Raw genomic sequence first — 15367 nt, forward strand, 5'->3', positions numbered from 1 at the left:
TTCTTATTTACTTCCGGTTAAATTTAAAAATAAGCGTGGGTTGGCTACCTCTGCCGACAATGTTTTGTTCAAGAAAAAGACCATTTTCATTTATTACCTCTGATAATGACAGCATAAACGTAAAAGCAAAATGCTTTTGTCCTACGGTAAGACTGTTATATTGACAATAGATACGCCATCACACCAAATTAAGTTGAAGCTAAAGATGGAAAGTTCATCATAATGATAACATATAAATATTTACAATGCCTTGAAAATTTTGTCTGTGTTTTAATACACCTTCTCTGTGTAAAGATATACCTGTACATTTGGAAAATGTCTGTTATCTCTTAGGGGTTCCCAAGTATTTAAAAAAATAATTAGGAACTCATTTTGACTTTTTTTATTTTTTTGTCTTGTTTGTTACATGATTTTAGATCTTACACATTTATTAAATTCAAACAAGTTTCATCAGTGACATACCTTGACCTATAATGATTTACTTTTATAAATTGTGACTTAGATTGAGAGCTGTCTCATTGGCACTCATGCCACATTTTCCTATATCTGTATATATATAACACAATAATAAAGACAATCCTAGGCCTGCACTCATCATTTACCACATACATGTAAAATGTAGAAAGAGTTTATTTGTTTTGCCTGTGTGGCTTCTTCAGGACAATATTACATATGAAATCAAACAGTGAAGTACAAATTTGGTGTTCGTACAGTTTGCTGCAAGTAATGTTACAATATTAAAATGGTTGTTATTAATGCATGTCCAAATACTTTTTTTTAGAGAGAGTTCACACATTTACCAGTTAATAATAGTCATGATTTTTCTGATAGAACAGCCAACCATGAAACAATGGAAACTGTAAGTACAACACACACACATGGTCAAAAGTAAATATTCATGATTTTTAAGGCGGACATACATTGTAAAGGTACTGTACAATGTATATTTACTGATACAAATCCAATAGACAATTTTCAAGTTCGATGCATTTCCATCAAACATTTGTCAAAAACTTCGGTTTTTACATGTATAGTGAATATTTTTAGTGCGGTTAGGGGCATTGTCACTTCCATTGAGACATTCCCATGTTGAGCGATCGCGAGTGGTTGGAAAATTATAATGCTATATTACACCAATTATAAGGCAATTGACAGTCAGTACTGCTATCATTAGGGAATTGTGGTTAATTACCTTCAGAACAAATATTATTTCTTATTTATCCTGGCATAATCCATGATCACTAAGAAGCTTGATGAACGTTAATAGTACAGGGATACAGGCGATCCCCTCTAAAAAATGTATCTAGTAAATAAAATCATAAAGGCGCACATAGTAGTTTTTTCTGTAGAAGGACAAACTGGAAAGTGGTGTATTATTTTATTGGTAAAAATATAATTACAGTATTGGCAAAGGCCCTCTTTCAGTACTTTATTACAATGAATACATGTACATGTACAGCATAACAAATATATAAAAAAAAAAGAAGTGGTTTGATTGCAAATACATGTAAGACAACTCTCCACAAGAGACCAAAATGACACACAAATTAACAATTATATGTTGGTTTGAATTCTTTATGTTTCGTAGTGACTGGACAGATTCAACAATTTTTTTCGCACAAAGGAAAATGATGTCACTCAAGACAGCACTAGTTCATTTGACTTTCTAGCTTAGAAACATGATAAACATACTCTAAAGAGCATTACAATTGAAATAAAACTCATCACTCATGTACATGTATTTCCTTCAAGAATCAATAGCAGTCTATGTTAACAATTTGATGTCAAAAATACGTAAACTACATCTTTTATACAAGCATGATATTTTTCTTAAAATAGGATTTTATGTGGGTTTTTTTTCTCAATGGGATTAATTTCCTTTCTATTTCAGAATATTTGCAGCAATAATAATACAGAAACCGAATGCGACAGAAATCCTCAGACCTTACCAGTCAAACAACATAATTGTCGACAGTGTTTGGCTGGACAAGGGGTAAGATATTTCTAAAGGAGTTGTACATATAGTATTTCAACTGAGGAAGACACATTAAATCCCCAAATGACCCATAAGGCTGATCATAGACGATAACTAGATATTATTTTAGTACATTTACTTTAGGTTCACTATCATGACTATATGCTATAGAAAGTAATTATTAAATGTATGTATTATGACAATTGTTAATCGATGAACAAAAATGAAAAACTATTAGTTTTGATATTTTTGGAGGTATTTTATTGCAGTGGCTGCTTTTGAATGCAGTTTCGTGTTGTTAGTCTGTCAAATTATCTGCTCAATACTTTTGCATTTGTTATTTGGTCTTGTTTTTTCATTCTAAGGGTTTTTCAATGATCAAAATTAAAGTTTGCCAAGCTGCTTTATATCCAATTAAATTTTTCCAATAAAGTGAAATTTGAAATTTTTATATTTTTGTCAAAGGGTCAAAGTAAATAATTTGTCAAAATATTATGAAAATTAAATGAGACAAATTAAGTTGAGTCAATTTGTTTGGTACCTCCTTGTTCTATGATTAGACTGATTCTATTTTTGTCATAAATTAGTTTGACTCTTACACAAACTCAATAATAACCTTTGAAAGACAAGTATTTTCATTTAAATTTGATAAAATAATTTTTTGTCATATATTTTTGTTATATGACAATGATGACATTACCAAACAGAATTTTAAAAGAATTTAGTGTATCAGAATTCTGACTCAAAGCATGGCTTCTAAAACTTTGACCTTGACCTTGCAGGTAACAAAGTTACCCTTTTACAAGGGAGATAACCAAAATTTTCTATAACTAACTTAAGTTTTTGCTTTGTTTACAGGGTCATTTCATGCATTTATCATCAGATAGTAACAATAACAGGTGACACAAAGATAATACAGTCAAGTTTCAAGGATCTCTTAGAACAGATGTCTCAAATATTGTGTTCTTTTATCCTGTATACTGTGCTCACAGACACAATGTGAGGGAATATGTTATGTACATTTGTATTTAGTTTATACAATGTGTTGTCAGTAAAGACTACTTAAGATGTGTCCCACATAGTATGTAAAGTACTAGTCAGCAGTTCAGTATTTGATTAAAGTCAGCAGCACTAGTCAATAAATATAAGTCTGTTTACTACTAGTATCCAGTTTCTTGAACAAGAAAAAAAACTTGGTTGCAGTCAAACAAGATTTTATGTCAAAAAAGTCCTACAGCAAAATCTGTTCATCAAGACATTTCATGTAAGGTACTTAATTGTGTATTTTTTTTATTTTTCATGATGAAACATGTGAAATTACATACTTCATTAGTCCTTCCATTGTTTGTCGCAATATGTTCTTAGATCTACATTTGTAGTATGTAGTATATATATATATATAAAGCAACAGAATATTATTAACTTTTTTACTGTTGACAAAATCCTCAGAAACAAATAAAATGACATCTTTTGGGCTATAAGACAAGTAAGTGTCCTAGTTTCTATCTTGTCTACCATGGATATCTTAGGTAGTTATAAGAAAGCAAATGTCTATTACAATTTATGTTTTTTGTGACTTTGTTTTACCAGCCAAAACATATATTTCAGTTTAGGTAATTACGATTAAAAAATTATTTTTTTTTGCAAATAATGTTTGATTTTTTATATGCATGTTTACTGGACATATTATGGTATATCCTTGTCTGTTGTCAACATGTCAGACTATTATTAAAAAAGCTTTAACTAATTTGTATGAAACTTTGATGAATTATTTTATATCTATTGACTTGAGTTCTGTTTATGATTTTTTATAATTTTTTTAATTTTACATCTCCGAGTTGTGGAGTTTTAGTTATCTGTGAAATTATCTCCCCTTAACAAAATCTTTAACCTGAACAAGTATGTACAATTATAGGCTTATCTTGTTCAATAGTGATTTACTTAAAATTGATTTTAGGGAGATTCAATTCAAATTATTCCTAAATAAAATTATGATAGTGCGGTTAATACAGGTGACTTATTTAATTTGACTGTTAATTGAAATATTTTTTTAATGATGATATTGTACAGATTTTTTACATGCAAAGCAGCAAACTGAAAAGCTAATACTGAAAAACTGTGTCCAGTAATTCAGTAGGGTATTTTTTGTACTTAGTAATTTTATAAATTGCTTAAACATCTATTGATGTATTGACTTTACCTACATGACATTTTATTTATCAAATTGATAAATAGGTTTTTGCATTTGAAAACGCATGAATTTTAGCAAAATTGAATTGTTAAATTCTTGTATTTATTGTATTCATTAATATTTATATGCAACAGTTTTTGTAGTATATGTGTGCTTCATTTTAAAAGAGATAACATTACAAAACTGATAGATATTTTTGTTTTTCTTTTGTATGTAGATGAGTTTTCTAATTAAATCACCTAGCCCATAGGGCCAAGTGAGACTTTCTCATCAATTGGGATCCTGTATCCATCTTTGTTGAATTTAAACAAAAAATCTTCTCCCCAATAAAATTTAAAAAAAGGCAGGACAGGAGTTTAGAGAAAAGAAAAAAGGCAGCATGAGCAACTTTGCAAAAAAAAAAGCAGCATGACAATTTATGTAAAAAAAGTTGGGATAAACTAATGAAAAAAAAAGGCAGGATCAAAAAGAGTGAAAAATAAAAAGGCAGAACAGAGATTACAACTACCGTAAATAAAAATGCAGGAAATTTTTTGTTAACCCTAGCCCTCCCCCATAAAAAATAAATGGTAGCTCCCTAAGTATAAACTGATAGTTTGTCATATTGGTTTCTTGTTGAGTCTGTGCTTTTTGTTGCAGAAAGCTTAACATAGGGATAGTATCCGGGGTGATGGCATTAACTAAATTCTTAAAAGCTCTGTATTTCAGAAGGTGGAAAACTTTGATGCTCCATACTTTGTATATAGATGCCTGGTGTTACAAATATTACATCTGTCACATGTCCATTGTCCTTGACCTCATTTTCATGGTTCAGTGATTACTTGAAAAAATATCAGTTTTTGTTATTTTAATTTCTCTCTTATTAGGAGTTATAGAATCAGTGAACAACGTAAAGTTTTGGTGGTCAAGTCCATATCTCAGGTACTATAAGTAAAAGGTCTAGTAGATTTGGTGTATGGAAGGATTGTAAGGTGCACATGTCCAATTGGCAGGTGTTGTCCATTCTTGACATTATTTTCATGGTTCAGTTGTTTTAGTTAAGATTTTGTGTTTTGGTCTGTTTTTCTTATACTGTATGCAAAAGGTCTACTTTATTTGATGTATGGAATGATTGTAAGGTGTACATGTCCAACTGGCTGGTTTCATCTGACCTTGACCTCAGTTTCGTGGATCAGTGGTCAAAGTTATTTTTTTTAGCTTTATTTTTTTTTCTTATACTATTAGCAAACCATCAACTGTATTTGTTGTATTGAAGGATTGTAAGCTGTACATGTCTACTTGACATGGTTCATCTGACCATGACCTCATTATCCTGGTTCATTGGTCAATGTTTAATTTTTCTTGGTTTAGTCTGTTTCTTAGAAACCCTAACCAATAGGTCAACTATATTACGGTAAGTGATTTGAATAATTTAATGGTGAACATGTATTTCTCATTTGGTTTATATGACCTTGACCTCATTTTCTTGAATCATGTTGAATTTATGTGGTAGTTTTAGTATAGCTTTATATTTTAATAGGAATATCAACATAATATCAATGGTTAGTTTCAACCTATTTATTCATCATCATTACAATTATATCATCATACAAAATACATAATAATAATAAGATTCGGAAACAAGCTGGACATAGCTTATATGAATCCGTTTCCTTGAAATACCAACTCCAGTTAACAATTACATAAATAAAGCATGCAATGTTACAATGATATGGACTATCAATGGTTAGTAAAGGAGGCAAGACATTTCAGCATGTGCACTCTTGTATGTAGATTGTTTATTGCTATTTGTATTTCTGCTTTTTATAGTCTCTATCTTTGTATATGATTTCAAAATGATTGGTAAAAAAGATAAGTTTGGTAAACAAAGTATGGTCATATAAGGACAGCAAACTCAAATAAGTTAATAATGGTTTCCTTAAAATTGGCAATTATATAGATATAGAAAGATGTGTTATGAGTGCCAATGAGACAACTCTCCATCCTAGTCACAATTTATAATTTAAGTAAACCATTATAGGTCAATGTACGGTCTTCAACACAGAGCCTAGGCTCACACCAAACAGCAAGCTATAAAGGACCCCAAAAATTATTAATGTAAAACCATTTATATATTCCATCTGTTATAGTTCCACATAATGGTAATGATTGTGATTGTTTAACATCAAGTAGCAAATTAATTGCATATTCAGGATAAGAGCATGGTAATGTGATATGAAGATGCATAAAATTGAGAATGAAAATGGGGAATATATCAAAGAGACAACAATCCTTTGTACTAGAGGAACATGCTGTGCAAAATCTTAACATGCTACTGTGAAAGTACTTTAATTCTTGGGTATTAATTTCTATGGTTTAGTAAAAGTAATACTCAATAGGTTCGCGAACTCTCTGTTACACACCATTATTCCGACAGCCCATTAGTCCGACAACCCATTAGTCGATAACCCAATATTCTGACAGCCCATTAATCCGAAAACCCATTATTAGCTTAAAGTTTACTATGCTACCCTCCTTTCAGAGTAGTCTAGTTCTACAGACAAATACATTTGTCTGTCTGTTGAATTGGTCTACTCTTAACGGAGGGTAGTATACCTAACCAAAAAAATACTTCACGGTTCAGCTAGCAAGTAAACTAATGAAAGATAATACCTTTACCTACACACTCAAGGTATTTTGCTGTAAACTGTTGTTCAGTGTTACTGTTGTTTAGAGTGTACTAAGGTTTAGTGTTACGTACCCGATATTTGAAATTGATGAAATTCCTCGTACTGAAGGGGTTTACTGCAATTATTTGTCCACGCCTTTTTGGTATCATCAAACCTTAAAAATCAAAACTCATTATAAATGTTCAATAAATGAAGCCTGAAAGTGTAAATTAAATATATATTCAGAACAGACCCCCCCCCCCCCCCTTTCAATGAAGTCTGAAAGTGTAAATTAAATATATATTCAGAATCCCCCCCAAAAAAACCAAAAAAACGGATCACATATGAAATGGCTTTTAAATACGCATACATTAATGTTTCTTTGCCAGAGATTTATCTGGCCCTTTTTAGATGCTAACATTTTCAGTTAACTACTACTATAACTACTACTGCTACAACAACTAGACTACTAAAGCTGCAACAACTGGCAAACTTCAAATTTCGATTAATACTTTACTTATCGAAAATATACAACAGATCGTGAATCTATCAAACCATGGAAGTATTATATTGACAGGTGTCAATATAATACTTCCATGATCAAACGATACAGGATTCTAGACTAAGGTTAAGGTTACCAGACTAACTTAAAGGTTAATAAGGTTACCAGACTAAGGTTAAGGTTACCAGACTAACTTAAAGGTTAATAAAGTTACCAGACTAAGGTTAAGGTTACAAGACAAAGGTTAAGGTTAAGCTGTCAATGTTTGTTTGTTTATCAGTATTTCTGACTTAGTTGGTTGTGTCACTAGTATCTTTACCATCGACACTTACAAAATGAAATGATATTACGAAATGCAAATCACAGAAATTAGTAGGAAACGGAATCCGATTTTAAAATTCAATTGAAGAAAATTTGTTTGGGTTAGTACAGTTGTCAATATACCTTGTGATCTAATGAGAGCGTCCTGATCCTCTATTTTTTTTCTAAATTCGTGCTCTCGGCTGTCTCTGTATCATCATCTGATGTTGTCTTTATAATCTCATTGCATTCTGTTGTTTCAATAACAGAAGTTCCGTCTGTTTCTGCAGGTGGCGTAATGAATGCGTCCTTGTCTTCTGTTCTTACACCGTTCGTATCTGCTACCTCGGTACCAACATCTTCTGAAGTTGTTTTTATCATCTCATTGTTTGTTTCTTTTGTGTCAATAGAATGTCTCCCTGTTTCTGTCTTTAAGTCTTCCTTGAGTAGTTCTCTTCTATCTTTTTCTTCCGATTCCTTTATTCCTCTTTCGATGCATTCAAACTCATTAAGAGTAAATTTGAATTCGGCAACACTTTGCTTCGCTGGACAGAATTCTCTGCTAAAAATCGACATTTCTTTTTCATCAAACTTGTCCCCATATCTGTACCTTCCTTTAAGTACAATTGAAATGTGTTTTTTTTTGTAAAAACTGCGTACATACATCAAACAAAGAATCACTGTAAGCGGAATGCGGAAAATACAAAATTACAACGCAAAATTGTTTGGTATCAAACATCTATCCACCATTTTCATTTCTTTTAAAACATTAGCTTGCTAAGGAGAAAGCATTATTGAATTTTAAAATTTTCCCCACATGAGGCATAAAGTAAAATTTACATTTTTGGTTATCGATATGAAAGACAAGCCGTGTACCAGGAACATACACTACATAAGCTGTGTTCAATGGTTTATATTGTGCCTAACATGACTAAACTAAGACGTTAGAGAAAATCTAAAGTTTTCACTACCAACAGAGCAAGATGCAGGACTGAATGGCATGCGCAAATAAGTGAATTTCAATTAAATCATTACCTAATTCCTTTGCCAGTTCTGCTTCTCTGGCTTCTGCAACCAGTATAGCTTCCTCTAACTGCTCATATTTTTTAAGTGCCAACTCGAACTGAACTACTCTTATAATGCCCCTACAAAACCTGACCACAGCCTGCTGATTCGGCTCGTCATCCTTAAAGTTTGACATGTCCATATCTGTATAAAAAAGAATATATGTTAAGAATTTTTTTTAAATAAATACGTTGTAGTTAAAAACAAAAAAGATCAACACAAAATTAAAAAAAGTATTGGAAAACAGATTTAAAATTATTAGCTCACCTGGCCTAAAAGTCCATGTGAGCTTTTCTCATCACTTGGCGTCCGTCGTCGTCGTCGTCGTCGTCGTCGTCGTCGTTAACAATTTTTCAAACATCTTCTCCTCTGAAACTACTGAATGGATTTGGATGAAACTTAGCATGATTGTTCCTTAGATTATCCTGCACAAAGTGTGTGCTTCGATTTTTGATCCGTCAAAAAACATGGCCGCTGTTACTTAAAATAGAACATAGGGGGCAAATGCAGTTTTTGGCTTATATCTCAAAAACGAAAGCATTTAGAGCAAATCTGACGGAGTAAAAATGTTCATTAGGTCAAGATCTATCAGCCCTCAAATTTTCAGATGAATCAAACAAACCATTGTTGGGTTGCTGCCACTTAATTGGTAATTTTAAGGAAATTTTGCAGTTTTTGGTCATTATCTTGAATATTATTATAGATAAAGATAAACTGTAAACAGCAAAAATGATCAGCAAAGTAAGATCTACAAATAAGTTAATATGACCAAAATTGTCAATTGACCCCTTAAGGGGTTATTGTCCTTTAATGACAATTTTTCACAATTTGTTCATCACATTTGCTAACTTTAAAAAATTTTCTCCTCTGAAACTACTGAATGGATTTAGATGAAACTTGGCATGATTGTTCCTTAGATTATCCTGCACAAAGTGTATGCTTCGATTTTTGATCCGTCAAAAAACATGGCCGTTGTTACTTAAAATAGAACATAGGGGTCAAATGCAGTTTTTGGCTTATATCTCAAAAACGAAAGCATTTAGAGCAAATCTGACTGGGGTAAAAATGTTCATTAGGTCAAGATCTATCAGCCCTGAAATTTTCAGATGAATCAAACAAACCATTGTTGGGTTGCTGCCACTTAATTGGTAATTTTAAGGAAATTTTGCAGTTTTTGGTCATTATCTTGAATATTATTATAGATAAAGATAAACTGTAAACAGCAAAAATGATCAGCAAAGTAAGATCTACAAATAAGTTAATATGACCAAAATTGTCAATTGACCCCTTAAGGGGTTATTGTCCTTTAATGACATTTTTTCACAATTTGTTCATCATATTTGCTAACTTTAAAAAATCTTCTCCTCTAAAACTACTAAACCAAATTCAACCAAACTTCAACTGAATGATCAGTAGGGTGTATAAAATAAAGTTTGTGCTTTATTTTTTATTTCGTCAAAAAACATGGCCGTCATGGCTAAAAATAGAACACAGGGTAAAATGCAGTTTTTGGCTTATATCTCAAAAACTCCAGCATTTAGAGCAAATAAGACAAGAAGTTAAAGTATTTATTAGGTCAAGGTCTACCTGTCCTGAAATTTTCAGCCGAATTGGGTAACTGGTTTTTCAGGTATAATGCCCCTGAATTGATGATTTTAAAGAAATTTTGCAGTTTTTGGTTATTATCTTGAATATTATTATAGATACAGATAAACTGTTAATAGCAAAAATGTTAAGCAAAGTAAGATCTACAAATAAGTCAATTTGACCAAAATTGTCAATTGACCCCTTAAGGAGTTATTGCCCAATAAAGACTTTTTTCACAATTTGTTCATCATGTTGACTTACTTTAAAAAATCTTCTCCTTTGAAACTGCTGTATCAATTTCAGCCAAACTTAGGCTAAATGAGTTTCAGAGTATCTAGTATAAATTTTATATTTCATTTCCTTGTATGTCAGAAACATAGCTCCTATGGCTAAAATAGAACATAGGAGAAAATAATTTTTTTTTTTGCTTTTGAAGAAAATAGGACGATTCAAAGAACATTTAAATAAATTGAAAAGCCAAAATAATCATTGATGAGATATTTAACCAAAAAAATTAAGGTGAGCGATTCAGGCTCTTGAGAGCCTCTTGTTATAAATAGGAACCCGGCAGCCAAAAATATCCGGCTATTGTACCTATTCAAGGACAGAAACCAGGAGTACGAGAGGAAAACGGTACCAAAAACATATATACTCGCCCCACTTTCTTCCTTTTACTTCGATTTACCGATGAACTTAAAATAAAACGATGATTGTAATGCGCTAAAATCTATAAGGCTTTGTTGTATCAGCGACAAGTCGACGATAACGTTGTCATCAGGTATGTTTATGACGTTTAGAAATGTGATCGTCACAGTGGTCAAATTCAGCCATATCCGTCAACAAAGTTTAACTATATATATATATTGTTAGTATCATACTATAATTTATTCACTGGAACAACACGAAATTTAGGAAAAATAGACTGTTATTGTTCTGAATGACTGAAAAAATATGGATCAACTCAATATTCTTTACATTCGGACGTGAAAGTTATTTATTTGTTGTTCATATTTATGTTGATGGATCCAATGTAACAACCATGGAAAACTGGCATTTGTGGAACAGTGTCATAGTTGCTGAACAACTCATTAAAGTTTATTCCAGAGAGCTGATTTCTGAACTCTGTCATTTGCGTTACTTGTGAAGTGGACGCCATTGTTGAGGATCTAGCCGAAGTGGGAAGTGCCAACGGTTGAACAGGCGAAGGTAATGTTAGTTGTTGATTTGGGGCAGGTAAGGCATTTGCATCAGGATCTCTTCCATTCATTGCAGCATCAATTATTTGTCCCATTTGGAATTTTGCCTTGTCGGAAGTTCTTTGATATATTGCCAAACTCGACACACTTTTGTGGCCAGTGACAGACATAATTTGTGCATCAGCAAAGTACCTGCTTTCTGTAAGAATTGTTGCACCGGTCGCTCGAATTGAATGATTTGTGTAAACTTGTGATAATGAACAAAGTTTACTTAATTTATTCATAAATTGAGCCAAAGTGTCACGACCAACTGGAGAATTTACAGTACCAAGAAGCAGAATCTTCATAAAAGGATCCCAGTGGTCTTTGCCATAACCTTTTGCATTTAGGATGCAATTTTGAAATGTATTTCTGAAAAGCTGCCACTGGACAGAACGGACTATCAGGTTGCTCTGGCATAATTGCAGTGACATTTTCCTTGTCATTGAAGCGGTGATTTTTTGGTAAGTTCGTCCATTTCTTTTGTCACGTACTTTGTTTTTGTTTTTGGATCTGTTTTAACTATAAACGTGTCTTTTGTCATCTTATCCATATTTTCAGCCCCTCGTCTAAAGAAGTACATTCGTATGTCAAATTGTACCTTATTTAATAAACCAGTAGGGGAGTTTGTTTGCATAAAAGTTGAAGAGTACAATTTTGTCCTGTCAATTTCTGATATTATTGGAAAGTGCTGTGTGGCTCCTTTTCCGTTGGCTTTTAATTCTGTAAGGGCGGTTTTAAATACTTGATTTGATTCATTAAAGGCTTCATGTTTCATAATGTCAAATTCCTTTAAAAAAGGGGGAGCCTTTAGATATCTATTTAGAGAGTATCGGAATGAACCCAGCGAATTTACTTTATACATCTCTCCATCTGGTTTACGGGGGTCAAGATAAAAAAATTTCAGAACATCATTTAGCCGACCAGGCCCATACTGTTCAAACAGTGTGTCTTCATTTTTCTCTGCGAGGTATTCTCGTAGTAAGTTACCAGCCCTTTTGTTTGCTTTTTCTGTTGATGACGCAATGTTTTTGATCTTTTGTCCAGAATTTCATTTTCTGTGTGAGAAGCAAAACGCTTTGCCATTTTCAATATGGACGCCGTCAGCGTATAAACGCGCGTGCCATCCCCCGGGTAAATGGATAGCAACGTCCGGGGATATGGGTTAGCAACACCCAGGGGCTATGGGTTTTGTAACGACGTGCGTTAACCAATGAAAATCCTAGATATATACTAAGCCGGGGATAAATACTCTTCTTATATATATAGGCTTCATTCCATTATTTCATTCATCGGTTATTGGTTGTTAACGTACAGTGGCAAATATTTCATGCATGTTTCAAACAACCATTACGGAGTCCAATGTTCACAGCATAATTTTAAGTTTTATGACATAAACGAATGAGACTTTTAAATGTTTTTTTTTAATTATTAACACGATGAGTGCCTCTAGCGGAACAAGACCTGCTTACCTTTCAGTGTATGTGCATACTGCTTTCAATTACATTTTTTTGGCCTTTTGGCGTTCGGTGTGGTGTCCAATTGTGCGATTCGGACAAATATCTTATCAATTACTAAAACTTTTGACCACTGGATCCCAAATATTCCCACGACAACTTTCCATTCGAGATAAAATTTGTAAAAGTAAACTATTATTCGTCAAAGTACAGTCTTCAATACGGAGCCTTGGTTCACACCTGACAGCAAACTATAAAGGGCCCCTAAATTGAATAGTGTATAAAACCATTCTAGAAGGAAAACCAAGAGTCTAATCAATATAAAAAAAAAACGAGAAACGAGAAACACGTATGAACAAATTAAAAAAAAAAAACGACAACCATAATGATTGATCATCAGGTTCCTGACTTAGGACAGGTGCAAACAAATGCAGCGAAATGCAGCGGGTTTGCGCGTTCAATCTAGCGCCAACCTTCACCCTAACCTGAGACAGTGGTGTAACAAAACGACACGAAAGGCCACAGATGAGTATTCGACATTAATTGAAAAGGCTTAACTCAAAAAGTAAGAATACTTACAGATTTAGACAATGCAAACTAAGTAACAAATAGTTAATTAAAAGACCACAGAAAATTTATCAAAATCAAAACCAGTATGAAAAATAAGTTGTCAAACAACCGGTAAATTATGGACCACTCAAAAATAGCTTGTTGAGAATGATCTTAAACGTGCAATGACGGTGATACTCACAAAACACGTCACGTTTTTTTTTATTTATTCTACATTGGCTAGAGGTATAAGAAGAGTGTTGAGATCTCAAAAAAACATATTCAACCTCGCCGCAATTTTGCGCCTGTTCCAAGTTAGGAGCGTCTGGCCATTGTAAGTCTTGTATGTTTTTTTTTCTAATTTATCTAAGTTCATTAATATATTTTTTTAAGTTTAAGTGACGTCCATTTTCACTAAGCTAGTACACAATTTTATGTAAGAGCCAGATGAGGACCACCTCCGTGTGAGTGATAATCTCTTAGCGTTGAAGGCCCATTGGTGGCCTTCGGGTGTTGTCTGCTGTTTGGTCAGGTTGCTGTCTCTTTAACATATTTCCCATTTTCATTCTCATTTTTACGTCAAGTCTGTTTGAGTTGCATGCTCACCCAATTTGGTAATAGAACAGAACATTAACATCTATTATACAATTGCCAGGTTTAGCTAGCTTTAAAACAAGGTTAAGCCATTCCTTTAAATAGGGTTGCTGCTTACAATGAAGCTAAACCATGAATTCCAAGTGGTGAAGTTGAAATCCATAATAATACTTCAAAAATCTTTAAGGATGCCATCGAGAGTTGTTTGACCTTATGGAATATCTGTTTCATAGATGACGACAAATATGTTCCAGTTGTCGTAATTACAATCCAGTGCTTCTCTTCCGAATGTGACTTACCGAATTGAACTTCACTGGCAAAGTATGAGCACCAAGACGGCGCCACATGTGAAGCAGTACCTGCTATTCTTCCAGAGCACCTGTCATCACCTTGTTTTTTATGGGGGTTCATGTTTCTCGTTCTTTAGTTTTCTCTGTCTTGTGTGTTGTGTTTGTATGCCGATGTTTGTCTTGATTGTTTTCGTTTTTTTTTTGTTAATATAAAAAAAAGAAAATGTGGTATGATTGTCAATGAGACAACTCTTCGAAAGAGACCGAACACAAAAATTAACACCTATAGGTCACCGTACAGCCTTCAACAATGAGCAAAGCCCATATCGCATAGTCATCTATAAAAGGCCCCGAAATGACAATGTAAAACAATTCAAACGAGAAAACTAACGGCCTTATTTATATAAAAGAAATGAAAGAGAAACAAATATGTAACACATGAACAAACGACATCCACTGAATTACAGGCTCCTGACTTGGGACAGGCACATACATAAATAATGTGGCGGGGTTGAACATGTTAGTAGTATCCCACTTCTCCCCCTTACCTGGGACAGCGGTATAACAGTACAAAATAATAACGAACTATAAAAATCAGTTGAAAAAGGCTTAACTCATCAGATGGCCAAAAATACAAGTGAACGTGGCCGGGTACTTATACATCCCAACAACAAAAAGACACTAGGAACAGATCTGAAAGTACTTGCAGTTAACTGACAGCTTGTTCAACGCCATTAACAACTAATAAAAAAAATCATGCATCTAAGAAGTTCATTTTCGACATGTGCGTCTGAACATCGTTTGTTACCTGTTGCCTCTCTTACATATGCAGAACTCGGTAGATATAGCAATATTAATATTGATATGAAGTTTACCAGTGCTGTATTAGGCTGTAAATTTTGATTAATATATGGAAACTATATTGGACACGACTTGAAAAGAAAAAAAAAATTTAATAATTTTTTTATTTTTTT

General features: G+C 33.0%; 1 protein-coding gene and 1 long non-coding RNA gene across 2 annotated transcripts; one reads left to right on the forward strand and one right to left on the reverse strand.

The window, feature by feature from the left end:
• Position 1: 1 nt before the first annotated feature.
• LOC143072599 (uncharacterized) lies at positions 2–4353 on the forward strand. The gene is made up of 4 exons (XR_012977252.1): positions 2–146; positions 782–859; positions 1892–1993; positions 2834–4353. It is a non-coding gene; the product is annotated as an uncharacterized LOC143072599 (long non-coding RNA).
• Positions 4354–7772: 3419 nt separating this feature from the next.
• Positions 7773–8818, reverse strand: LOC143070680 (uncharacterized). Its single transcript, XM_076244880.1, has 2 exons — positions 8652–8818; positions 7773–8230 (listed from the first exon to the last, which is right to left on the reverse strand). The coding sequence occupies exons 1-2, from the start codon at positions 8815–8817 to the stop codon at positions 7791–7793; spliced, it is 606 nt and encodes a 201-aa protein (XP_076100995.1). The 5' UTR covers position 8818; the 3' UTR covers positions 7773–7790.
• Positions 8819–15367: the final 6549 nt, after the last annotated feature.

The sequence above is a fragment of the Mytilus galloprovincialis genome, chromosome 4 (assembly GCF_965363235.1).
Source record: "Mytilus galloprovincialis chromosome 4, xbMytGall1.hap1.1, whole genome shotgun sequence".
Classification (NCBI taxonomy): domain Eukaryota; kingdom Metazoa; phylum Mollusca; class Bivalvia; order Mytilida; family Mytilidae; genus Mytilus; species Mytilus galloprovincialis.